We start from the raw sequence: 27,175 nt of genomic DNA, 5'->3' as shown, positions 1-27,175 counted from the left end.
AGCAAGAGGTGGAGGAACATACGGAGGAGGCACATTTATCTGTCGACTCCTGCATCCTGTTTCGTTGTCCTCCGCCCTCACATACGCACTCAGCGATGGGTAAAAGGGGTTCTCATTTTTCTCTTCTTTCTCTCTTTTCCGTTTCTCTTTTTCTTGATTTTGTTTCTCTCTTCTATATTTTGATTCAGTGAGCCAGAGATGACATTGTGTCAACCCCACATTTACTTTTGGATGTTTCTTTCCATATTCTATTAAATCTTCTTTTAATTTTATAATATTGCCTGGCTTGTCTAAGTTACCATCCCAATCGAACTTAGTCATCCACAGCTGAACATATGAGCATGAACCTGGATATTTGTCTTCCATGTGTTTACATGATGCTGGGTTTTTGAATTCAGCACCTTTTGTGGAATGTTGGTTGCCCATGTTTGCACTTTATTTATCAGTTTTTATGTATTTGAGTGGAGACGCCTGATCTCCCGACTGAACAACCCTCAATCCATACAGGATATCTAGTTCAGCCCCCCTGCCGTGGCCTTATAGTCAATCGTTCTCGATCAGGAGAGTATACACCAAGCTTCTACCTCCGAGGAGGCGGGTGTATCTTGCCTCTGCTTCTCTCCCGATGACCAGGCAGGCAATACCACGGTATTTTCTGTGTAGCGCTTTTTGTGTCTTATACTCACTCCATTGTCGCTATGGTTTCTCTCTGAGTTGTTTTAGTGCCTTCTTCCCGTCACTGGAGATGGTCGCCCTGGGAGGGACGAAGACCGGCCTTCCGTCAACTCGTGATGAAAGGTCTTTCACTTCGGACGTCCTTTTGACTCCGGCTGCGCGCAGACTTCGGCGTTCGGTCGTCCCACGGCGCTCCTCTCCAGGTCTTGGGATCCGGCTCGAAGGACCAATTTTTGTGAGGGTGATGTTTGGTCACCCGCGCTGTTCGTTTACTAGACTCAGATCAACCACACAAACAACAGGAGGCCTTGCAAGGGAGAGCCGACGAGCAGTTCAAGCTTCCTCTCTCAACTCCGTCCGTCTGCTGCTCGCTCTCCTCTTTTATTTGGTTCACACAACATTGGTATCAAAACAACTTCATGATTCCTTCTCCTCCTATCTCTACGACTTCCTCGTGTCCTTGAACATGATACCTCCCAGTGCTGGGAACATAACAGCTACAATACTTGAGTCAAACACTCATACATTCTTTTTGATTAAACATTCTAAATCTACTTACTATACTTACTATAGCATTGAAACGATAATAGTAATAACAACAATAATTCTTCTCACAGTGTGTTGGGATGGGATCTAAAAGACACGTGGTGGACTTGGATTTCTGAATTAGCGATGACGCCTCAGAAACATATATAGGGCTGAAGGGGTTTAAGGGCTCGTTGGAGAACCTGTATGTTCCCACAGTCAGCACATCTGGTGATGGTCCAGTTGTTGGGATGGCCTGGTTAGCTTTTTCTCTGATAGCTAGAACTTTATCAGTGAAGAAGCTCATGAAGTCTTCACCACTAAGGGAAGAAGGGATACGTAAATTTAAAACACTGTGACTCTTGTTTAATTTGGCCACAGTGCTGAAAAGAAACCTGCGGTTGTTTTTGTTTTCTTCAATTATAGAAGAAAAATAAGCTGTTCTAGCCTTACAGAGGGCCTTTTTGTAAACTAATAGACAGTCTTTCCAGTCTACATGATAGCTATGTATTTTACAAGAATGCCACTTCCTTTCTAGTCTGCGCACTTTCTGCTTGAGGGTCCTGATATATGAATTATTCCAGGAGGCACACCTCCTCTGATTTACTATTTTCTTTTTTAGGGGGCAACAGAATCAAGCGTGATTCTCAGTGAGGTTGCTGCACCTTCAGCAATAGAGTCAACCTCAGCAGGGCTAAGATTATAATGATTGATCCCTGGGGAAACACGGGGTTGCTTCCTTAAACTTAGCAACAGCATTATCTGAAAGACATCTGCTATAGTAAGACTGAGTTCTGAGCATAGAAGTATCTTTAATCATAAATGTAAAAGTGATCAATGAATGATCTGACAGGAGTGGGTTCTGAGGGAACACTGACACATGTTCTACCTCAACACCATAAGTCAGAACTAGATCTACGGTGTGGTTGAAGCTATGAATTGGTTGGTTTATCTGCTGGAGGAAACCAACTGACTAAAGTAATGAGATGAAGCCATTTCTAAAGCTGTCATTTACAACGTCTATATGGATATTAAAGTCTCCAATGATAATGACTTTGTCTGTTCTAAGGACTGTCATGAATACTTGGCTCAAGGTAGCCATGACATAAAATGGGGAGACCAAAGATGAGGATTTCCAACCAAAATAATATTTATTAAAGAACCAAATAGAATATCAGTGCTGAGGTAAACTAAGAAGTGTAGTGTAGTATCAGTCAAAGGAGTGTTGTGCACAAGAAGTGTCTAAGTGTAGGCAAGGTTAAAGGAAAAGTCCAAGTAATCTCAAAGAGGGAAAGCTCCGAACTCCTGAGGCCGTCAGGCTACGAAACGTGACAAGCTCAGTGCTCAGCTGACGAGCTCCACTGCAGCACAGCAGATCGGACAAGAGGCTCTTCCGCGATGGTCTCCATACAGGTCTTTATACCTGAACCCGTCAGGCAGCCAATCCCAGCAGATAGGCCACAGGTGAGCAGGTGAATGTGCTGGGTCGACTGGAAACGCTTGGCACTCCCCCTGCAGGTCAGACTGGGAATTGCACCTCCAGCCAGCCCCGACGTCAGTGAGGCATGACAGAGCTGTCACACCTCCCCCCAAAAGACACAGGCCCACATCCATGGGACTCTGGAAAACAGAAAAAAACAAAATAGTAGACTGCACAGGACCAAAAATCCAGAATATAGAAAAATGAAGGCCGCACAGCCATAACACACGCACTACCAGACAGCACACACGCACACATCAAAACACTCATACGTTCAAATGTAGCACTCACGCACGCACACCCGTGTCAAACAGTACCGTGACCCTGGAGATGTTGCACACCAAAACAGACCAGACCCAACCTAAGTCACCATAGACTGCCATCCAGCAATTCCGGTGCCTGGAAAGCAGTTTAAGATTAAGATTAAGATGTACTTTATTCATCCCCGTAGGGAAATTGAATTGTAGTAGCAAACTATACAAAGTATAGAAACAGAATAAATAAATACAAATAAGATTAGAACGTTATAAGCATATATACAGCATATATTATAAGCATATATTGAATATATACATAATATAATATCTACATATTATAAGCATTATAAGCATATATGCATAAATATAGAATAAAATAGAAATGAAATTACAACATAAACATTACACAATTATTGTTGAGTTGGTTTGGGTGAATTATAGAGTCTGATGGCGGACGGCAGGAATGACTTCCTGTAGCGTTCCTTAGAGCAGCGAGGCTGCAGGAGTCTGTTGCTGAAGCTGCTTCTCAGTTTGTCCACTGTGTTATGGAGAGGGTGGGAGGGATTGTCCATGATTCTCCGCAGTTTCCACACCATCCTGTCCCTCACCACCTCGTCCAAGTTTGCAAGTTTAAATCCAACAACAGACCCTGGTTTGTGGATCTTGGGCAATCCATAAATGCAAGGGATGGTTTCTCCTGGATATAGACAGTAGTATTGTGGTCTGTCGATGGCTTTATCCTTTTCCAGTTTCTGTAGTAAGTCTACCACCTTCTTCTTGTATGAGCTGGTAGGGTCTCACTTGAGTTTCTCATATGTAGCAGTGTCTGTCTGGAGACTGATTATTTTGGTGTCATAGTCAGTGGTATTGAGTAAGACCGTGCACCTACCTTTGTCAGCTGGTAAGATGGTGATGTTCTTGTCCTTGGCTAAGGATGCAATGGCTCTTTTTTCCTCATTAGTGATATTGGAGGTTGGAGGTTTTGCACTAGCTAAGGCAGCTGTTACCTTAAGTCTAATCTGTTCTGCTTCTGCTTCCAGGAGTTTGTTGTTTCTGATGGCTGTCTCAGTGGCTGTGATGAGTTCGACAGTCGGTTCCTCTTCAGGGGTGACTGAAAAATTCAGACCTTTGGAAAGCACCTCCTCTTCGGTTTGTGTAAGCTCCCTGTCTGATAGGTTTTTTACCCATTTCTCCCGTTGTGCGTCAGACAAGGCTGTGTCCTGTTTTTCTGTCATGGAGAAGGGGTTGGTTCCACTGGGGTTGTGTTTTGCCAGTAGGGTGGTGAATTTTCGGATCTGACGTTCCGTGGTCCTGGTGTGTTGGGTGTACTGAGTCCTGGAAACAAGTTTGGCTATTTCTTCCATCACTTCAGAGGGGAGCAGTAGGTGTAGTTCCTCCTTTCTTTCGTCTAGCTTGGCTTCCAGGGCATTTATGGTAAAATGGATTTGCCTGATCCTTTCATTGAGTAAACGTTTTTCCATCATGTGAAGAATTACCTGGGCTCTGTGTCCTTTTACCGTTGATCTGATTCGTAGACAGGTGACATAGAAAACTACCTTGGAAACCTGTGTTTCATTTTCTTTTGTGCCGCAGTGAGATTATTACTAACCATCTTCCATGCTAGGAACAATTTTCTCCGAAACCCAGAAACATAATCCGCCACATCGCCCAGTTGTTCCGACGGATCCAAATCACCCATCAAAATTGACATTTGGTCACACACTTTATGTCCAATATACATACAAGTCCAACTTGTCCATACAAGTTCGTTAGGGCTAAACCCTGTACTTTCCTGGACAACTTCCCTCGCCGCCAGCATTAACCAAGGGAATCCCTCTTCCCAATCTCCCTTTAACTCAAGGCTATAGGCTTTTAATAGTGATTTGAGAGACACGTGATAGCGCTCCAATACGCCTTGGCTTTGGGGGTGATAAGCACTGCTTATATTATGCTTAACTTGTATCTGTTTCAATGCCTCGGAAAAGGCCTTCGACATAAAATTGGAATCTCTGTCACTCTGGACTATTTTGGGTATATGAAATAAAATGAGAAAAAGCTTTAAAAATTGATTTTGTGGTGATAGACCTCATTGGATACGCTGCAGGATAGCGTGTAGTTTGGCACATTATAGTGAACAAATAGGCAGATTTGCCTGATTTGGACGGAGGCAAAGGCCCAACACAGTCGATAACTAAATAATGAAATGGTTTCTCAACCGGTTGGATAGGCTGAAGGGGCGCAGGTTTAATTTTCTCATTTTGTTTTCCTGCAATCTGACAAGTGTGACAGGACTTAATAAATGCAGACACATCACAATTTTTGGCCAGTAGAAATGCTCCAGAATGCGCAAATATGTTTTATTTACGCCAAAGTGACCTGCCACATCACCATGCGCTGTTTTCAAGACCAAATCACCAAGCTTTTTTGGAACCACCACCTGCATTACCGGACCTACCACATCACGGTGTGCAGGTGGCGACCACTCACGCAGCAGTAGGCCATTCTGGACTCGGTAAGCACTCTCACTGCTCCCTTCACCCGTAACGCTCGCCCACAATTCGGAGAGGCTAGTGTCCTCTTTTTGCGCGGCAACTACGTCATCACGATGTAGAGATGGTGGAAGGACTGGCACAAAAGCGATAGGCTCCTTTCGAGGAGGTTTGCACTCCGCTTCCATTTTAGCCTTTGCTCGCGTCAGCGCACAGCTCGTAAAAACTGAAGGAAATTCTTGCGCGCACTCATCAGATTCGAGGGAAGAACTCGGAGTCATTAACAACATTAACAACAGAAGGTGGTGGAGACTCAGGCCAAACTCTTACGCCTGCCAAATTATTCCCCAACAAAATATCCACCCCCTCTACTGGCAGATCTTTACGCACCGCCATCACCACCGTTCCATTGACCAGGCCCGACGTTAATTCTATTTTGTGCAATGGAGCAGAAAATGGTTGCAATTCAATGCCACGAATTAAGACTCTTGCACCAGTATCAGACACGTCAAAAAAATTTAACACATCCTCCCGAATGAGGGTTGTCGCAGAGCCTGTGTCCCTCAAAATGTTCACTTTCATTTTATTGGTATCGCCAACTAAAGACATGGTGCCTTGCGTGATGAACGGAGAATAATCATTTTTATCCAAAGCCTCCCGGTCGTCAGAGGGCAACACTGCCTTTGCAGCGCGCTTGCTTTGGAGAGAAACAGTGCACCCCACAGGCTTAGGAAAACGAGGCGTATTGGAATTCCGATTGCGAGAGTTAAGGACAGGACAATCCTTTTTCCAATGTCCGACTTCATAGCAATAACGACGTCTGTTTCAGCCGCTTGCCGTGATGTATTTTTAAAGTTGGATTTTACCGAAGATGATCGATCAAGCCTTCTACCAAAATCATTCTCAGTGCGCTCTCGACGCACATAGTCGCGCTGTGACGTGTCTCGAAAAGATTTGCGTGTCAAGATAAACTCATCAGCTAATACAGCCGCTTGCGCTGCAGTTTTAATTTGATGTTCATTTATGTACGTGGCGATTCGCTCAGGCACAATGGTTTTAAACTGTTCCAGAACAACCAGATCAAAAAGCTCCTGGAATGTTTTTACGCCCACAGCTGTACACCACCGATTACATAAACTGACAAGTTTCTCCGTTTTTTTCCATGTTCGAAATCTCTGACGGTAATGCTCCGGTATAAACTCATATGCTTTTAGGTCGACTGGAAACGCTTGGCACTCCCCCTGCAGGTCAGACTGGGAATTGCACCTCCAGCCAGCCCCGACGTCAGTGAGGCATGACAGAGCTGTCACACCTCCCCCCAAAAGACACAGGCCCACATCCATGGGACTCTGGAAAACAGAAAAAAACAAAATAGTAGACTGCACAGGACCAAAATCCAGAATATAGAAAAATGAAGGCCGCACAGCCATAACACACGCACTACCAGACAGCACACACGCACACATCAAAACACTCATACGTTCAAATGTAGCACTCACGCACGCACACCCGTGTCAAACAGTACCGTGACCCTGGAGATGTTGCACACCAAAACAGACCAGACCCAACCCAAGTCACCATAGACTGCCATCCAGCAATTCCGGTGCCTGGAAAGCAGTTTAAGATTAAGATTAAGATGTACTTTATTCATCCCCGTAGGGAAATTGAATTGTAGTAGCAAACTATACAAAGTATAGAAACAGAATAAATAAATACAAATAAGATTAGAACGTTATAAGCATATATACAGCATATATTATAAGCATATATTGAATATATACATAATATAATATCTACATATTATAAGCATTATAAGCATATATGCATAAATATAGAATAAAATAGAAATGAAATTACAACATAAACATTACACAATTATTGTTGAGTTGGTTTGGGTGAATTATAGAGTCTGATGGCGGACGGCAGGAATGACTTCCTGTAGCGTTCCTTAGAGCAGCGAGGCTGCAGGAGTCTGTTGCTGAAGCTGCTTCTCAGTTTGTCCACTGTGTTATGGAGAGGGTGGGAGGGATTGTCCATGATTCTCCGCAGTTTCCACACCATCCTGTCCCTCACCACCTCGTCCAAGTTTGCAAGTTTAAATCCAACAACAGACCCTGGTTTGTGGATCTTGGACAATCCATAAATGCAAGGGATGGTTTCTCCTGGATATAGACAGTAGTATTGTGGTCTGTCGATGGCTTTATCCTTTTCCAGTTTCTGTAGTAAGTCTACCACCTTCTTCTTGTATGAGCTGGTAGGGTCTCACTTGAGTTTCTCATATGTAGCAGTGTCTGTCTGGAGACTGATTATTTTGGTGTCATAGTCAGTGGTATTGAGTAAGACCGTGCACCTACCTTTGTCAGCTGGTAAGATGGTGATGTTCTTGTCCTTGGCTAAGGATGCAATGGCTCTTTTTTCCTCATTAGTGATATTGGAGGTTGGAGGTTTTGCACTAGCTAAGGCAGCTGTTACCTTAAGTCTAATCTGTTCTGCTTCTGCTTCCAGGAGTTTGTGGTTTCTGATGGCTGTCTCAGTGGCTGTGATGAGTTCGACAGTCGGTTCCTCTTCAGGGGACTAAAAAATTCAGACCTTTGGAAAGCACCTCCTCTTCGGTTTGTGTAAGCTCCCTGTCTGATAGGTTTTTTACCCATTTCTCCCGTTGTGCGTCAGACAAGGCTGTGTCCTGTTTTTCTGTCATGGAGAAGGGGTTGGTTCCACTGGGGTTGTGTTGCCAGTAGGGTGGTGAATTTTCGGATCTGACGTTCCGTGGTCCTGGTGTGTTGGGTGTACTGAGTCCTGGAAACAAGTTTGGCTATTTCTTCCATCACTTCAGAGGGGAGCAGTAGGTGTAGTTCCTCCTTTCTTTCGTCTAGCTTGGCTTCCAGGGCATTTATGGTAAAATGGATTTGCCTGATCCTTTCATTGAGTAAACGTTTTTCCATCATGTGAAGAATTACCTGGGCTCTGTGTCCTTTTACCGTTGATCTGATTCGTAGACAGGTGACATAGAAAACTACCTTGGAAACCTGTGTTTCATTTTCTTTTGTGCCGCAGTGAGATTATTACTAACCATCTTCCATGCTAGGAACAATTTTCTCCGAAACCCAGAAACATAATCCGCCACATCGCCCAGTTGTTCCGACGGATCCAAATCACCCATCAAAATTGACATTTGTCACACACTTTATGTCCAATATACATACAAGTCCAACTTGTCCATACAAGTTCGTTAGGGCTAAACCCTGTACTTTCCTGGACAACTTCCCTCGCCGCCAGCATTAACCAAGGGAATCCCTCTTCCCAATCTCCCTTTAACTCAAGGCTATAGGCTTTTAATAGTGATTTGAGAGACACGTGATAGCGCTCCAATACGCCTTGGCTTTGGGGGTGATAAGCACTGCTTATATTATGCTTAACTTGTATCTGTTTCAATGCCTCGGAAAAGGCCTTCGACATAAAATTGGAATCTCTGTCACTCTGGACTATTTTGGGTATATGAAATAAAATGAGAAAAAGCTTTAAAAATGATTTTGTGGTGATAGACCTCATTGGATACGCTGCAGGATAGCGTGTAGTTTGGCACATTATAGTGAACAAATAGGCAGATTTGCCTGATTTGGACGGAGGCAAAGGCCCAACACAGTCGATAACTAAAATGAAATGGTTTCTCAACCGGTTGGATAGGCTGAAGGGGCGCAGGTTTAATTTTCTCATTTTGTTTTCCTGCAATCTGACAAGTGTGACAGGACTTAATAAATGCAGACACATCGCAATTTTTGGCCAGTAGAAATGCTCCAGAATGCGCAAATATGTTTTATTTACGCCAAAGTGACCTGCCACATCACCATGCGCTGTTTTCAAGACCAAATCACGAAGCTTTTTTGGAACCACCACCTGCATTACCGGACCTACCACATCACGGTGTGCAGGTGGCGACCACTCACGCAGCAGTAGGCCATTCTGGACTCGGTAAGCACTCTCACTGCTCCCTTCACCCGTAACGCTCGCCCACATTCGGAGAGGCTCGTGTCCTCTTTTTGCGCGGCAACTACGTCATCACGATGTAGAGATGGTGGAAGGACTGGCACAAAAGCGATAGGCTCCATTCGAGGAGGTTTGCGCTCCGCTTCCATTTTAGCCTTTGCTCGCGTCAGCGCACAGCTCGTAAAAACTGAAGGAAATTCTTGCGCGCACTCATCAGATTCGAGGGAAGAACTCGGAGTCATTAACAACATTAACAACAGAAGGTGGTGGAGACTCAGGCCAAACTCTTACGCCTGCCAAATTATTCCCCAACAAAATATCCACCCCCTCTACTGGCAGATCTTTACGCACCGCCATCACCACCGTTCCATTGACCAGGCCCGACGTTAATTCTATTTTGTGCAATGGAGCAGAAAATGGTTGCAATTCAATGCCACGAATTAAGACTCTTGCACCAGTATCAGACACGTCAAAAAAATTTAACACATCCTCCCGAATGAGGGTTGTCGCAGAGCCTGTGTCCATCAAAATGTTCACTTTCATTTTATTGGTATCGCCAACTAAAGACATGGTGCCTTGCGTGATGAACGGAGAATAATCATTTTTATCCAAAGCCTCCCGGTCGTCAGAGGGCAACACTGCCTTTGCAGCGCGCTTGCTTTGGAGAGAAACAGTGCACCCCACAGGCTTAGGAAAACGAGGCGTATTGGAATTCCGATTGCGAGAGTTAAGGACAGGACAATCCTTTTTCCAATGTCCGACTTCATAGCAATAACGACGTCTGTTTCAGCCGCTTGCCGTGATGTATTTTTAAAGTTGGATTTTACCGAAGATGATCGATCAAACCTTCTACCAAAATCATTCTCAGTGCGCTCTCGACGCACATAGTCGCGCTGTGACGTGTCTCGAAAAGATTTGCGTGTCAAGATAAACTCATCAGCTAATACAGCCGCTTGCGCTGCAGTTTTAATTTGATGTTCATTTATGTACGTGGCGATTCGCTCAGGCACAATGGTTTTAAACTGTTCCAGAACAACCAGATCAAAAAGCTCCTGGAATGTTTTTACGCCCACAGCTGTACACCACCGATTACATAAACTGACAAGTTTCTCCGTTTTTTTCCATGTTCGAAATCTCTGACGGTAATGCTCCGGTATAAACTCATATGCTTTTAGTACCGCTGCTTTTACGCACTGGTAGGACAGCTTCTCAGATGGAGACAACGCCACAAACGCCTCCTGCCCTTTACCCACCAGGACCTTTTGGAGCAGCAGCACTTGATCAGCATCCGTCCAGCCTCGATCAGCTAGAACATGTTCGAAAAGAGAAAAAACACATCAGGGTCATGCTCGTTGAAATTAGGAAGGAACTTGACCATCTGAAACAGGCTATTCTGTTCTCTGCTTTTTTCCTGACATTTTAAACGTTCGTACTCCAGTAATCTTTCACTTTCTCTTGCTTGTAACTCCAATTTCTGTTTTTGCATTTGCTGTTCGTGTTCCAAAATCATCCGCTCTTTCTGCAGTAACAACAGCTCTTTGCGTTGCTCAAATGTTAAATCAGAGCCATCCCACAGAGTCATTTTAGGAGCTACAGCCTCTTGTTGGGTTGTCTCCTGCAAGATTTGTCTCTCCATTAAAGCTTGTAAAATAAATTCACACAGCTCTTCTTTCTTAGAACTTTTGGAAATAGACAAATCGATACCATAATGGTTTACCACATCAAACAGTTGGTTTCTCGTAAGCGCTCTCAATAACCTTTCTGATGGAGCAAAAATAAAAGTATCATAGTCATTCATTGTTTAGCCTATGTATACATTCACAAAAACTACTGAAACAACAAAGAATTCAACCACAGGCTATCAATGGAGATTACAAATGCGCTACGGAGAGATCCACGTATCTAACACGCCCCCCTCTAAGCTCAACCCTAGTCTTCGCACTCAGCCCCAGAGCAGAAATTTTTAAACAAGAGCACCAATGGAATTGGGCTTCCTAGACTGCAGAAAACCTTCAACCTTAATTGTGTCTTCCACCCAGGCCGCAGTGCAAAAACAATAAGCTAAAATAACAAACAGCGCAAAAGCGCGCACTACAACCTAACACAGGGAACTCTCCGGTGAGATCGCTACTTTTTAAATGACTCGTAATCTCAAACTAGTCAGCTTTCAAATCAAAAGAGCTTTCACTTGCTTTTTATACCCCCCAACTAAGGAACTTTTCCCAATAAACTCAAAATCGGTCTTCCCCAAAACAAAACAGCTGATAACTTTCCAGCTGCCCAAGCGTATTACGCACGCCGTACTCAATTAACAAAGAGGTATCGGGTACTCACCACTTTACCTTCAAGGTGTACTCACCAAAATGCACGATCCAACTTCACAGGTTCGGAGTTCGGACGAGCCCCCATATGTCATGAATACTTGGCTCAAGGTAGCCATGACATAAAATGGGGAGACCAAAGATGAGAATTTCCAACCAAAATAATATTTATTAAAGAACCAAATAGAATATCAGTGCTGAGGTAAACTAAGAAGTGTAGTGTAGTATCAGTCAACGGAGTGTTGTGCACAAGAAGTGTCTAAGTGTAGGCAAGGCTAAAGGAAAAGTCCAAGTAATCTCAAAGAGGGAAAGCTCCGAACTCCTGAGGCCGTCAGGCTACGAAACGTGACAAGCTCAGTGCTCAGCTGACGAGCTCCACTGCAGCACAGCAGATGGGACAAGAGGCTCTTCCGCGACGCTCTCCATACAGGTATTTATACCTGAACCCGTCAGGCAGCCAATCCCAGCAGATAGGCCACAGATGAGCAGGTGAATGTGCTGTGTCGACTGGAAATGCTTGGCACTCCCCCTGCAGGTCAGCCAGGGAATTGCACCTCCAGCCAGCCCCGACAACAATGAGGCACGACAGAGCCGTCACAGGACCAAGTCAGATAAGAAATCAGAGAACTCAGAAACAAACTCTGAATGTGGCCCAGCAGGGGGCCGATATACAACTACAAACAGAAGTGGCTTTTCTGTCTTCCAGTTCACATGGTTGATGCCAAGAGTCAGGCTTTCAAATGAACTGGAGCCATATTTTGGTCTAGGATTAACTAATAACTTGGAGTGATAGATTGCTGCCACTCCCCCTTCTCGACCAGTAACACGAGGAATATGATAATTAAGATGGGTAGGAGGAGTAGATTCATTTAAGCTAACATACTCCTCCTCCTGAAGCCAGGTCTCAGTAAGACAAAATAAATCAATGAGATGATCCGCTATCAGGTCGTGCACTAACAGGGATTTACACAAAAGAGATCTAATATTTAACAGTCCACACTTAACTGTGATATTGGTTTCTCCAACTTGTTCTTTGGTATTAATTTTGGTGATTGACCGCTCCCCTGCTCTGTGCTTGGTGAACTTTTAACCGTGGAACAGAGACTACCACCTATAGTGTTAAATATATTATTGTTGGTGGATGAGGGTTCTATGGAAGCAGCAGAGAGGTGTGTAAGACTGCAACTGTGCATCCTGGTCTGGACCCTGGATTGTCAGGTCACTTTGGGTCTAATAAAATTAGCCAAGTTACTAGAAATGAGAGAGGCACACATCCCGTGTGGGATGGACACCGTCTCTTCTAATCAGACCAGGTTTTCCCCAAAAATTGCTCCAATTGTCTACAAAGGCCACCTGGTTTTCGGGGCACCACCATGACAGCCAGCGATGAAACGATGACATGCGGCTAAACATTTCATCGCTGGCCAGATTGGGGAGGGGACCAGAGAATGCTACAGAGTCCAACATCGTTTTTGCGTAGTTGCACACCGACTCTATGTTAATTTTGGTGAACTCCAACTGACGAAGCCGGGTGTCGTTTCCTCCGACGTGAATAATAACTTTACCAAATTTACGTTTACTTCTCGCCAGCAGCTTTAGATTGGCTTCTATGTCGCCCGCTCTGGCCCCCAGAATGCACCTAACTATGGTCGCTGGAGTCGGCTTCACGTAGCGCAAAACAGAGTTGCAAGGGTCAGTTTCTCAGCGGTTGTGTCGCCGAGTGGGGAAAAACGATTAGCCACGGGAAGCGGGTGGTGGTGCACCCTGGGCCTTTGGTTTGGGCTACGCTTCCTGCGAACCGTCACCCAGCCGCCCTGGCTAGCAGCTGCTCGGCTGCTGCCGGGAGACCGCTAGCTGTAGCTACGCTAGGCGGCTCCGCAGCAGCTAGCTTCCCTGGCTATTTGACGCAACTCCAGCTAACTCCAAGCTGCGGAACCGCGTCTCAAGTCTCACCTCCATAGCCGTAAATAAACTACACTTTCTGCACCTGTTCCCTTCCCTAAAGGAGGCAGAGGAGTAACTAAACACTTCGCACGCTGAACAAAGACAAAGACACTGGGTGAAACAGATGGTGAGACCATGCTAACGCTGATAATGGGCGGAGCCCTGTATTTGTTTAATATGGGTTATTTCTCACTGTTATTAGGTGACTAGAATGTCCCAAGTGTTCAATTTTAATTAAATTGAATTTTAAGTAAAGTGAATACAACACCCTGTGCACAGAGCAACCAACCAACGATTGAGAAGACAGGAAGTGACACAATACGTTACCGGAAATCCCAGCTGAATGGCTGAGATCCTGCCATGTATTTCACCATAGACTCAGCAAGAACAGCAGGGGGTCTCCTCTCAGCAGCCCCTGCACATCTGCTGCTGGTCTCTCTGAAGGGTCACCTCATTATGCTCACGGCATGTTTTAAAGGCTGCTGTTTCTTTGCTTTGCTTTTAGTGAACCCTTGGATGTGTGTGTGTGTGTGTGTGCTCTCACTGCCCTGCAGGCCTGGAGTAAGTGGGTTTAAGCCTGACCAACCTCTGAACCTTTGTTTAATCACTGTTTCTGTCATGTAGTGGATCTAGGTTAATTGTGTGTATGAGTGGTGCTATAGCACACCGTTCACCTTGGTGGTGTCCGTTCAGACCCAGTATAATGTGGTGTCGGGACACCTAGATACGTTTAAGTAGGCCACTTTGTTGGGAACAGGCTACAGGTGTGTGTTCTTGCTGTCCCTGCAGTCCTGCTGGATGCAGCGCTGGAAGAAAGAAACAAGAGAACCAGCCAGCACTGTACAACCCCAATCATAGCAAAGACCAGGAGCCCCTTCACAAACTCCCAATCCAAACCTGAATTCGAGGTTGTCCAAACTCAGAGTTTTGGGTTGCAGAACAGGTGTTTAGAGTTAGTTCACTCATGTCTGGGTCAAAATTTCCCTGAGGGACACTCATGCATGAGCAGATAACCTGTCTCATATATGGATCATCAGAATCACCATGGCAATAGGTGATACCAAGCCTTGACTCTGCTCTGTCTCCGGACAACCAGCAGCTTCTGACTTCCCTTTTGGGTAACGTATTGCATCACTTGCTGTTTTCCTCAAGAGAGTTCGTTGGTGCACTGTACATGGTGTTTGTTAGACAGAAATTTATTTAAAAAATTCAATATTTGGGCAATTCTAGTTACTTGCTAACAACAAAGAGAAATAATTCAAATTAAATAAATATGGGACACACGTCTGTCACCAGGATTTTTTGATGCACCGATTTACCTTCTACACTTCTTTTATGAAGAGTTGTATTGTCTATACGGTTGACTGCTTCCATTGGGTAACGTATAGCATCACTTCCTGTCTTCACAATAAAGTTTGTTGGTGCACTGTGCATGGTGTGTGTTGGATTCATTTTATTTAAAATTAAATACTCCGGAAATTATAGTTACTTGCCAACAATAAGGAGAAATAATTCATATTATTGGACTTCTGTGCTCGTCTCAGATTGTCCATAACAAACACATTGTTCAGGCATAAAGGCGTCCACATGTGCACTTGGCACCAGGACGCCTTAGGCCGCAGATCGATGATTGACTTTGTGGTTGTATCATCGGACTTGTGTTCCAACTATAGGGGGATCACACTCCTCAGCCTCCCTGGTAAGGTCTATTCAGGGATACTGGAGAGGAGGGTCCGCCAGATAGTCGAACCTCGGATTCAGGAGGAGCAATGGGGTTTTCGTCCTGGGCGTGGAACAGTGGACCAGCTCTACACCCTCAGCAGGGCCTTCGAGGGTGCATGGGAATTTGCCCAACCAGTCCACATGTGTTTTGTGGACTTGGAGAAGGCATTCGACCATGTCCCTCGAGATGTCCTGTGGGGGGTTCTCTGAGAGTATGGGGTGCCGGGCCCCCTGATATGGGCCGTCCGCTCCCTGTACGATCGGTGTCAGAGTTTGGTCCGCATTGCTGGCAGCAAGTTGAACTCGTTTCCGGTGAGGGTTGGTCTCCGCCAGGGCTGCCCTTTGTCACCGATTCTGTTCATAATTTTTATGGACAGAATTGGTGTTGAGGGGGTCCGGTTTGGTGACCTCAGGATTGGGTCTCTGCTTTTCGCAGATGATATGGTCCTGTTGGCGTCATCGGCCCGTGACCTCCAACTATCACTGGATCGGTTCGCCACCGCATGTGAAGCGGCTGGGATGAAAATCAGCACCTCCAAATCCGAGGCCATGGTTCTCAACCGGAAAAAGGTGGAGTGTCTTCTCCAGGTCACGGAGGAGATCCTGCCGCAAGTGGAGGAGTTCAAGTACTTTGGGGTCTTGTTCACGAGTGAGGGAAGAATGGAGCAGGAGATCAACAGGCGGATCGGTGCAGCGTCCGCAGTAATGCGGACTCTGTCCGTAGTGGTGAAGAGAGAGCTGAGCCAAAAGGCAAAACTCTCGATTTACCGGTCGATCTTCGTTCCTACCCTCACCTATGGTCATGAGCTTTGGGTCATGACCGAAAGAACAAGATCACGGGTACAAGCGGCCGAAATGAGCTTCCTCCATAGGGTGGCTGGGCTCTCCCTTAGAGATAGGGTGAGAAGCTCAGCCATCCGGGAGGAGCTCGGAGCAGAGTCGCTGCTCCTCCGCGTTGAGAGGAGCCAGATGAGGTGGCTTGGGCATCTAGTTAGGATGCCCCCTGGACGCCTCCCTGGTGAGGTGTGCAGGGCATGTCCCTCCGGTAGGAGACCCCCGGGGAGACCCAGGACACGTTGGAGAGACTATGTCTCTCGACTGGCCTGGGAACGCCTGGGGATCCCTCCGGATGACCTGGAGGAGGTAGCTGGGGAGAGGGAAGTCTGGGCTTCTCTCCTTAGCCTGCTGCCCCCGCGACCCGACCCCGGATAAGCGGTAGAGGATGGATGGATGGATGGATGGATGGATGTATAGTTCTGCTGCTATAGGCCGAGGCTGCCGGGGTCCAGAAACAGGATCACCTGACAGGCCTCTGTCACCCCACTGGGTCATGGCTGCCTCTCCTCTCCGAGTAGATCAGTGATGATGTTTCTTGTGTAGTTTCTCTGCTTATCCCCCCTCTATCTCTCTGTATCCATCTACAGGTCGAGCTGCCTTTATAGCTGTAAGCTGGCCTGCCGACCTCCGACCCTGCTGACCCACTCTACTCTTATACCAGCAGCATGTATTATTAATGTATTTCCCTGATCTCTTCCTCGTCTCTCTTCTACCTGTCCTGCTCCTTATCCTCTCTCTCTACCCAGCCAGCCATGAGCAGGAGGGTCCCCCTACATGAGCCTTGTCCTGCTTAAGGTTTCTTCCTTGAAAGGGGAGTTTTTCCTTACCACTGTTGCTTGTTGGGGGTCACACACTGGGATTCTGCAAAGCGCCTAGAAACAATTTTGATTGTAATAGACACTATGAAAATAAAGATTGACTGATTGATATTCAGCATAATACACAAACAAATAAATATGCAACACTGCAGCAGCAAAAGAGCACCTATAGCAAAATATTACTGAATGAGTAAATATGTGCCTATTAATTGGATATAGTTACTATTATAGACAGACAAATTATCATACTTAGGGGGTCGTCTAATCATTAGGTCACATCTTAGCTATGCTGTTATAGGCCAAGGCTGCCGGGGTCCGGAAACATGATCACCTGACAGGCCTCTGTCACCCCACTGGGTCATGGTTTCCTCTCCTCTCCTCTCCTTTCCTCCTCCTCATCAAGCAAACTAGTTGCTGATTCCTGTGTAGTTTTTCTGCACCCCCCCCCCCCCCCCCCATTCATTTACAGGTATCGCCGCCTTCGGAGCTGCATGATGACCTCCAGCCTCGCTGACCCATTGTATAATGTATTTTTGTGTGTGTTTCTGTGTTCTGTGCCTCTCCTCTTCTCTCCTCTCCTCTCCTCTCCTCTCCTCTCCTCTCCTCTCCTCTCTCTTTACCCAGCCAGCCATCAGCAGGAGGGTCCCCCTACATGAGCCTGGTCCTGCTCAAGGTTTCTTCCTGTTAAAGGGGAGTTTTTCCTTGCCGCTGTTGCTTGTCTGGGGTTAGGCCCTGGGATTCTGGAAAGCGCCTTGAAACAATTTTGATTGTATAAGACGCTATATAAATAAAGATTGATTTGATTTGATTTGATATAATTGAATTGTCCTGTATTAGGACACTAAAGATGCGTGTGCAAGATGTAGTTTGTTCGAAGAGTTTGAAAATCCATGTTGGTGTTTCCCTCTAATGGAGGCATGTCAAAATCAGCACCTCCAAATCCGAGGCCATGGTTCTCAACCGGAAAAAGGTGGAGTGTCTTCTCCAGGTCACGGAGGAGATCCTGCCGCAAGTGGAGGAGTTCAAGTACTTTGGGGTCTTGTTCACGAGTGAGGGAAGAATGGAGCAGGAGATCAACAGGCGGATCGGTGCAGCGTCCGCAGTAATGCGGACTCTGTCCGTAGTGGTGAAGAGAGAGCTGAGCCAAAAGGCAAAACTCTCGATTTACCGGTCGATCTTCGTTCCTACCCTCACCTATGGTCATGAGCTTTGGGTCATGACCGAAAGAACAAGATCACGGGTACAAGCGGCCGAAATGAGCTTCCTCCATAGGGTGGCTGGGCTCTCCCTTAGAGATAGGGTGAGAAGCTCAGCCATCCGGGAGGAGCTCGGAGCAGAGTCGCTGCTCCTCCGCGTTGAGAGGAGCCAGATGAGGTGGCTTGGGCATCTAGTTAGGATGCCCCCTGGACGCCTCCCTGGTGAGGTGTGCAGGGCATGTCCCTCCGGTAGGAGACCCCCGGGGAGACCCAGGACACGTTGGAGAGACTATGTCTCTCGACTGGCCTGGGAACGCCTGGGGATCCCTCCGGATGACCTGGAGGAGGTAGCTGGGGAGAGGGAAGTCTGGGCTTCTCTCCTTAGCCTGCTGCCCCCGCGACCCGACCCCGGATAAGCGGTAGAGGATGGATGGATGGATGGATGGATGGATGTATAGTTCTGCTGCTATAGGCCGAGGCTGCCGGGGTCCAGAAACAGGATCACCTGACAGGCCTCTGTCACCCCACTGGGTCATGGCTGCCTCTCCTCTCCGAGTAGATCAGTGATGATGTTTCTTGTGTAGTTTCTCTGCTTATCCCCCCTCTATCTCTCTGTATCCATCTACAGGTCGAGCTGCCTTTATAGCTGTAAGCTGGCCTGCCGACCTCCGACCCTGCTGACCCACTCTACTCTTATACCAGCAGCATGTATTATTAATGTATTTCCCTGATCTCTTCCTCGTCTCTCTTCTACCTGTCCTGCTCCTTATCCTCTCTCTCTACCCAGCCAGCCATGAGCAGGAGGGTCCCCCTACATGAGCCTTGTCCTGCTTAAGGTTTCTTCCTTGAAAGGGGAGTTTTTCCTTACCACTGTTGCTTGTTGGGGGTCACACACTGGGATTCTGCAAAGCGCCTAGAAACAATTTTGATTGTAATAGACACTATGAAAATAAAGATTGACTGATTGATATTCAGCATAATACACAAACAAATAAATATGCAACACTGCAGCAGCAAAAGAGCACCTATAGCAAAATATTACTGAATGAGTAAATATGTGCCTATTAATTGGATATAGTTACTATTATAGACAGACAAATTATCATACTTAGGGGGTCGTCTAATCATTAGGTCACATCTTAGCTATGCTGTTATAGGCCAAGGCTGCCGGGGTCCGGAAACATGATCACCTGACAGGCCTCTGTCACCCCACTGGGTCATGGTCTCCTCTCCTCTCCTCTCCTTTCCTCCTCCTCATCAAGCAAACTAGTTGCTGATTCCTGTGTAGTTTTTCTGCACCCCCCCCCCCCCCATTCATTTACAGGTATCGCCGCCTTCGGAGCTGCATGATGACCTCCAGCCTCGCTGACCCATTGTATAATGTATTTTTGCGTGTGTTTCTGTGTTCTGTGCCTCTCCTCTTCTCTCCTCTCCTCTCCTCTCCTCTCCTCTCCTCTCCTCTCCTCTCTCTTTACCCAGCCGGCCATCAGCAGGAGGGTCCCCCTACATGAGCCTGGTCCTGCTCAAGGTTTCTTCCTGTTAAAGGGGAGTTTTTCCTTGCCGCTGTTGCTTGTCTGGGGTTAGGCCCTGGGATTCTGGAAAGCGCCTTGAAACAATTTTGATTGTATAAGACGCTATATAAATAAAGATTGATTTGATTTGATTTGATATAATTGAATTGTCCTGTATTAGGACACTAAAGATGCGTGTGCAAGATGTAGTTTGTTCGAAGAGTTTGAAAATCCATGTTGGTGTTTCCCTCTAATGGAGGCATGTCAAACTCAGTCCTCGAGGGCCACGATCCTGCCGGGTTTTCTATCCCACTGAATGCATTTTCAGCGTGGTAGGAAAGAAAACCCGGCAGAATCGTGGCCGTCAAGGACTGAATTTGACACATGTGCTCTAATACAACAGTTCTGACTGTCTCTTGTTAGAGTTGAAACAGAGTAACCCAGTAAAACCCTGTGTGAATCAACAAAAGACACAAACACAGGTACCTCGCAAGGGAGAGCGAGCAGCAGTTCACTCTGGAACACCCTCTGTCGCTCTGCTGCTGCTCTGCAAACCTCCTTCCTTTATTCACATCAGCTCATTATCCATGTGGAATTTTCACCTCCTCCAAAGATGCTTTTAGGTTTCAGATAACAATCTCACAGTAAATCTGGTGCTCTGGACAAGTGTAATAAATCAAGAGAGGTGAAAAACACTCTGTTTCTTCTTCATGCGCTTAGGTGCTAAAGATACAAATGCATTTAAATGATAATAATATAATATAATATATAACGGCCAGGTGATTATTCTCACATTTCCCTCCTGTTTATCGTTAAATGCATCTTGATTCTCATTATCCATACTACATCTTTTCACTCCTATGAACTTTAAATGTATTACTTCATTTTCCTAGACAATACATTTCTTACACTCAAAGTTCAATGTGGGTGCAACTTAAGACATTTCAAACAGTTTTTTGACATCATGCAGTGCATTAGTCCAATCTTCTTGTGAATCCACTTCTTCTCCTTCATCCAGTAGAGGTCGTTCTTCCATCTGCAGCAAGGCACTAGTAACAGCCGAACCCACGAGCCAATCAATGCAACCCCGAACAAGAGGTACTACACAACAAGCTAATATGGCTAATACTATCAGTACTATCCCTATTACTGCCCCTATCTTGAACAACAGTTCCCTCCATCTTAAAATCATGCTCATAAACCAGTCTAATGGGGAACTGCCGTTGTCCATCATTGCCTTCTGTAATTTAGTCAAATTCTTCAGTGCGCTATCTATCAAGTGGCCATCTGCATCATTTTCTGGGACAAATGTGCAACAGTAATCTCCTACCATTGTGCAAACTCCTCCTCTAGGTGCTGTCAATAGATCTAAGGCCATCCTATTCTGCATTGCAGTCATTAATCTCAGCGCAGTCAGTTTTTCTTTAACTCCTGTAAGAGCAACCTTTGTCAAATTAGTAAACACTTTCAGTCTATAATCAACCGTTTCTAATCTTAATATGTTCTTTGCCACACCTGCCCAAGGAAACAGACTGAGAGCAACCTTATCTCCCTCTGTCCAGTGTTTAAACTCTTGCGGTACATCTGTGCCCCACACTGAGTCATGTGGTTTGAAATCTATATTCAAATCTCTCCTGGAACGCAACTGTGGAACGGTTCTAGCATTAGCAGCATTATTTATGACTGTGTAATCATTGAGGTGGACTGGAGCGCACACTCCTGACCAGTTTGCTAGTAGGTGAGCATACGCGTTGTGTCCACAAAGCCCTGGTGCGCCTTGTGAATAAGTGCAAGTGCAATTATAGCCACTTGGGCACGATTGTGTAGTCTTATTAAACTTATAGGATAATATTTCATCATTACAGGCGTAAGAATTGTTGTTGGTTCGATTTAGGCAGGATGGTAGGTAAGTCTGTGTCATATTTTGTTTCAAAGTTTGCCAATCTCTCACTTCCTCACAGGGTGTATAGATGATCCTGCAAGTGTCACTATGTAGCGATCCTGGTTGTGTCTGACCTTCTTGCGCATAACAGTATGTGTGATTACCCATAACCTGCACGGGGATTTTGTATTTTTCAATCTTTCCTGACATTTCTCTCAGGGGTTCTTGAGTGCAATTTTTACGCATGTACAAGGTTCCATTGATTAATCGAATCCCATGCACTGCCCTTTTGCCCACTCCTATGTGAACAAAACGATGCCCTTCCGGGTCCTTCATTGGTTTGGCGGTTACCCGTGGGGTGTGTACGGAGACCGGTAGCATTGAGCAAACATAGCAGTTTTGAGTGCACGCTGTGAAGTTAGCATAGCGCCACCACGTGTTTAAACTGTAAATATGTGGCCATTCTCTACTTAAATCTAATCATGAAAGTTCTAAGTGATTGACTACAGTACGTTTTGTACGTGAATGTTGACTGTTTTGCTCTAAAGTAATATTCTGTCCCTGATTACCTCCCTCCTGTTGGAAGGTCCAAAGGCCCAAATTCACAAGTCCCGCTGCCACAGCACTCACCACAACCAGGAAGAACAATTTCATTTATTTTTCTCCTCTTCTCAGGTTCTGACGGGGTTCAGCCGTTGCTGGACCTATACAGGCCGTCAGCCGTTTACGGACAAACCGTCACTGCTCCCTCGTTTTCACCTGGAAGTGTCCGTTGTTTCTTACAGTGGGAAAGATGTACCCACGAGGGCCGTTCCGCTATCCGCACCGCTGTAGGTGTCTTCAACAGGATCTGGAACGGACCTTCCCAGCGTGGGTCACTCCACTTAACTCTTCGAATGCGCTTCACCCACACATAATCTCCCACATCAACACTGTTATCTTCTTCCTGGGGAGGCAAAGGCATATCTGGCAGATTATTCATTCTTTGAACATCTTTTGCTTGCAGCATTTTTCTCATGTAATCTGCAACTGTCATTTCTACTTCATCATCTCCTGTCTTTTGTCGGAATGGAGGTAAGACATAAGGTCTTCCATACATCATTTCAAATGGTGACAATCCTGTGGTTGCATGTGGTGTAATATGCATCCACAATTTCACTAAATCTAGACAATAAATCCAAGATTTTCCTGTTTCATCCATGCATCTTCTTAACCTTGACTTGATTGTGCCATTTGCTCTCTCTACGAGGCCTGCACTCTGTGGATGATATGAGCAATGATTCTTTAAGGTAATGTTAAATATTTGTCCTACCCTGTCAATTATTTCATTCACAAAATGTGATCCATTGTCACTCCAAATGACTTTTGGACCCCCAAATCTAGGTATAATTTCTCTACATAGCGCTTTTGCTACTGTTACTGCGTCTGCTTTTGCTGTAGGAAAAACTTCAATCCATCTAGTAAAAGGATCAATTAACACTAAGCGATATTTCTTTCCTTCACAGGGACCAAGTTCAATGTAATCCATATAAATTGTGTGAAAAGGATAGGATGGTATAGGTGTTTTACCTTTTTGTGGCTTCATACCTCCCTGAGGACTATGCTTCAAACAAATCGGACATGCTAAACAATTTTTTTAGAGTAAGATTGAAATCCTATTGCATAGAACTGTGATTGTACTACCTTCACCATCCCTCCTGTTGAGACATGGCAAGGCCCATGGCTCACAATAGCCGCCCATCTATACATATTTCTTGGTAATACAGGTTTTCCATCAGGCATTGTGTAAATTCCATTCATCTAAGCACTGTCTTTTTTTCCACTGCTGTTTTTCTTTCTTGCTGCTGTGTGTTTGCATGTCCCTCAGAAATTGTCACGATTCAGTTTGGAACTCCGCTATTAATAGAAATATTTGTCTCTCTGTGGCTTTCTTTGCGGTTTCATCTGCAAAGTTGTTGCCCAATGTTGTACTATAGACCCCTTTTTTGTGTGCAGCACACTTACATACTGCAACAGCTGTTGGTAACAGAATTGTAGACAGGAGCCTGTTAAGCAAGTCTCCATGTGTAATTTTCTTTCCTGTACTTGTTACCATGCCTCTATTTTTCCACTGATTTGCACATATGAATAATGTAGAGTGTGCATACTGGCTATCTGTATAAATGGTTACCTTTTTCCCTTTCATCAATTCGCAAGCTCTGATTAGTGCAACTAACTCTGCTGCCTGTGCAGAGTAGTGTGGTGGTAAGGCTTTTGCTTCCACTACTGTGTCTTTTGTGACAATAGCGTAGCCAGTTTTATTACTGCCATCTGGACTCTTTTTTGATGAGCCGTCAACATACCAAATTATTCCTTCCATCAACGGTGTATCTTTTAAGTCTTTTCTAGGTAACGTACAACTTTCCATAATATCTAAACATTTATGTTCTGTTCCATCTTCTGCAGTTGGCAAAAGTGTAGCTGGATTTAATACTGTACATCTTTTAATAGTCAAATGTGGTTGTGAAAGTAGAACTGCCATACATGATAGGTGTCGTGCAGGTGATAGGAAGCTGATCTTACTTTGCAAAAGCAAAACAGAAACTGCATGAGGGACTAAGAGTTCTAACTCATGATACAGAATTACGTTTGCTGATGCTTTTACAGCTTCAGATGCCTCAACGACAGCTCTTCCACAGATTGGCAGTGCTCTCGCCACAGCGTCTAATTTTTGAGAATAATATGTTATAGGTTTCCACTTATCTCCATGCTGTTGCATCAATACAGAAGTCATATATTCTCCTTTACAATCTACTGTTTGTCTAAATGACAATCAGGAATAATAAGGATAATCAGGAAATGCTAAAGTTTCAGTACTTATCAGTATCTGTTTTATTGTGCTGAATGCTTCATTTGCTTCTGGTGTCCATTTAATCTTGTCCTGCATTGACATTTGCTCTGTGTATATTAATGCTTGTAAAGGAGCTACCTTTTCAGCATAGTCACAGATCCATGAACTAAAAAAATTATTTGCTTCGTCTTCGCTGGGTAACGTATTGCGTCACTTACTGTCTTCTCAATCGTTCGTTGGTTGCACTGTGCACGGGGTGTTGTATTCACTTTACTTAATATTGAAGACTTGGTGTGTTGTATTCACTTTAATTAAAATTTGAACACTTGGGACATGCTAGTTACCTGATAACAACAGTGAGAAACAACCCATATTAAACAAATACAGGGCTTCGCTGACTATTAGCATGAGCATGGCCTCACCATCTGTTTCACCCGGTGTCTTTGTTTGTTCAGCGTGTGAAATGTTTAGTTACTCCTCTGCCTCCCTTAGTGAAGGGAATAGGTGCAGAAAGTGTAGTTTATTTACGGCTATGGAGGCGAGACTTGAGACGCGGTTCCGCAGCTTGGAGTTAGCTGGAGTTGCGTCAGGTAGCCAGGACAAACTAGCTGCTGCGGAGCCGCCTAGCATAGCTTCAGCTAGCGGTCCCTCAGCAGCAGCCGGCTAGCCAGGGCGGCTGGGTGACGGTTCGCAGGAAGCGTAATGGTAATTGGCGACTCTGTTTTGCGCTACGTGAAGCCGACTCTAGCGACCATAGTTAAGTGCATTCCGGGGGCCAGAGCGGGCGACATAGAAGCAAATTTATGGCTGGTGGGGAGACGTAAACGTAAATTTGGTAAAGTTATTATTCACGTCGGAGTTTGTCGCAGAATTTTTAGCCATTTGGAGAAAAAAATGATTAATCTAAGTTACTGCGTAGGAGATGGTTTTATTCCAGTCAGTCGGTCAGGATACACACACGGAAGCATGCGGAGAGATCTCTACTAAATGTACACAGTTCTGATCTTATATAGTAGAAGGCCCGCCTCTGAGGCGCGGACACAGGATGTCTTCACAGCATGTGTGCGCTGCATGCACAGGACACAGGACGTCAACACAGTAGGTGCGCGCTGCATGCACCGCAGGAGTTTGGTGCCTTCACAGCATGTGTTCCGGCTGGCGCAAAAAGTTGAATGACTGAGAACGTCCCCCCCTCAGTCGTTTGACGTTGGTCTTCTTTGAACCTCAGCGCGTCTTTGTTTCCTTGTAAATGAATGAGGAACCAAATGGACTTCATCTGCTGTCCTAAATTTCCATTTCAACCCTTCCTTCTGCACACAATTTACATTTCACAATCAAATTCCATTTCAAGCCAACGACACCCGGCTTCGTCAGTTGGAGGTCACCACAATTAACAGAGTCGGTGTGCAAGTACGCTAAAACGATGTTGGACTCCGTAGCATTCTCTGGTCCCCTCCGCAATCTGGCCAGCGATGAGATGATTAGCCGCATGTCGTCGCTTTGTCGCTGGTTGTCACGGTGGTGCCCCGAAAACCAGGTGGCCTTTATAGACAATTGGAGCACTTTTTGGGGAAAACCTGGTCTGATTAGGAGAGACGGTGTCCATCCCACACGAGATGGTGCCTCTCTCATTTCTAGTAATTTGGCTAATTTTATTAGACCCAAAGTGACCTGACAATCCAGGGTCCAGACCACGATGCAGAGTTGTAGTCTTACAGACTTCTCTGCTGCTTCCATAGAACCCTCATCCACCAACAGTAACATATTTAACACTATAGAGGTAGTCTCTGTTCCACGGTTAAAAGTTCACCAAGCACAGAGCAGGGGAGCGGTCAATCACCATAATCTTATTAAAATTAATACTAAAGCACACGTTGGAGAAACTAATATCACAATTAAGTGTGGACTGTTAAATATTAGATCTCTTTTGTGTAAATCCCTGTTACTACACGACCTGATATGTGATCATCACATTGATTTATTTTGTCCTACTGAGACCTGGCTTCAGGAGGAGGAGTATGTTAGCTTAAATGAATCTACTCCTCCTACCCATCTTAATTATCATATTCCTCGTGTTAGTGGTCGAGGAGGGGGAGTGGCAGCAATCTATCACTCCAAGTTATTAATTAATCCTAGACCAAAATATGGCTCCAGTTCCTTTGAAAGCCTGACTCTTGGCATCACCCATCTGAACTGGAAGGCAGAAAAGCCACTTCTGTTTGTAGTTGTATATCGGCCCCCTGCTGGGCCACATTCAGAGTTCCTGTCTGAGTTCTCTGATTTCTTATCTGACTTGGTCCTTAGAACAGACAAAGTCATTATCATTGGAGACTTTAATATTGTAGCGTGTTGGGGAGGGTCAGAGTGGGCAATTCCCAGCATGCTTTGTAGCAGTGTGTTCTGTGGGTTCAGGTTTGTGTTAACCCTGTTTTTATTAGAAGTGGGATCATACATGATGGACGAGACCATCAAGGAAATGGAAGAGCTCTGCAAAAGCTTGAGGAATATGCAGGGAGCACGTCCGAAAACGCCCACAGGGAGACGCTGGGGAGAAGAGGCCGCTGACGTCCCTGATGGAGCTAGCGTCCACCGGCCAGCATCGGATCGCGGCCTAGGAAACCAGCGAAGGCTGACCAGCGCTAGAGCAGGAGATGGAAACACTACCGTGCCCCTTCCACAACCAGCATTACCGATGCCATCTGAA

At 45.5% G+C, this 27,175-nt stretch overlaps 2 protein-coding genes across 2 annotated transcripts in view; both read right to left on the bottom strand.

Annotated features, from left to right (window-relative positions):
* The window catches only part of LOC130531845 (uncharacterized), a 447,745-nt gene that overhangs the window by 287,197 nt on the left and 133,373 nt on the right, over positions 1-27,175 (bottom strand). The window lies entirely within an intron of this gene.
* On the bottom strand, positions 3,591-4,547 carry LOC130531846 (uncharacterized). Its single transcript, XM_057044027.1, has 2 exons — positions 3,827-4,547; positions 3,591-3,763 (listed from the first exon to the last, which is right to left on the bottom strand). Exons 1-2 carry the CDS (start codon positions 4,419-4,421, stop codon positions 3,735-3,737), a joined length of 624 nt encoding a protein of 207 aa, XP_056900007.1. The 5' UTR covers positions 4,422-4,547; the 3' UTR covers positions 3,591-3,734.

Source organism: Takifugu flavidus, chromosome 9 (assembly GCF_003711565.1).
Source record: "Takifugu flavidus isolate HTHZ2018 chromosome 9, ASM371156v2, whole genome shotgun sequence".
NCBI lineage: Eukaryota > Metazoa > Chordata > Actinopteri > Tetraodontiformes > Tetraodontidae > Takifugu > Takifugu flavidus.
The sequence above is the reverse complement of the archived record's forward strand: the minus strand, read 5'-3'. Positions and strand labels throughout refer to the sequence as shown.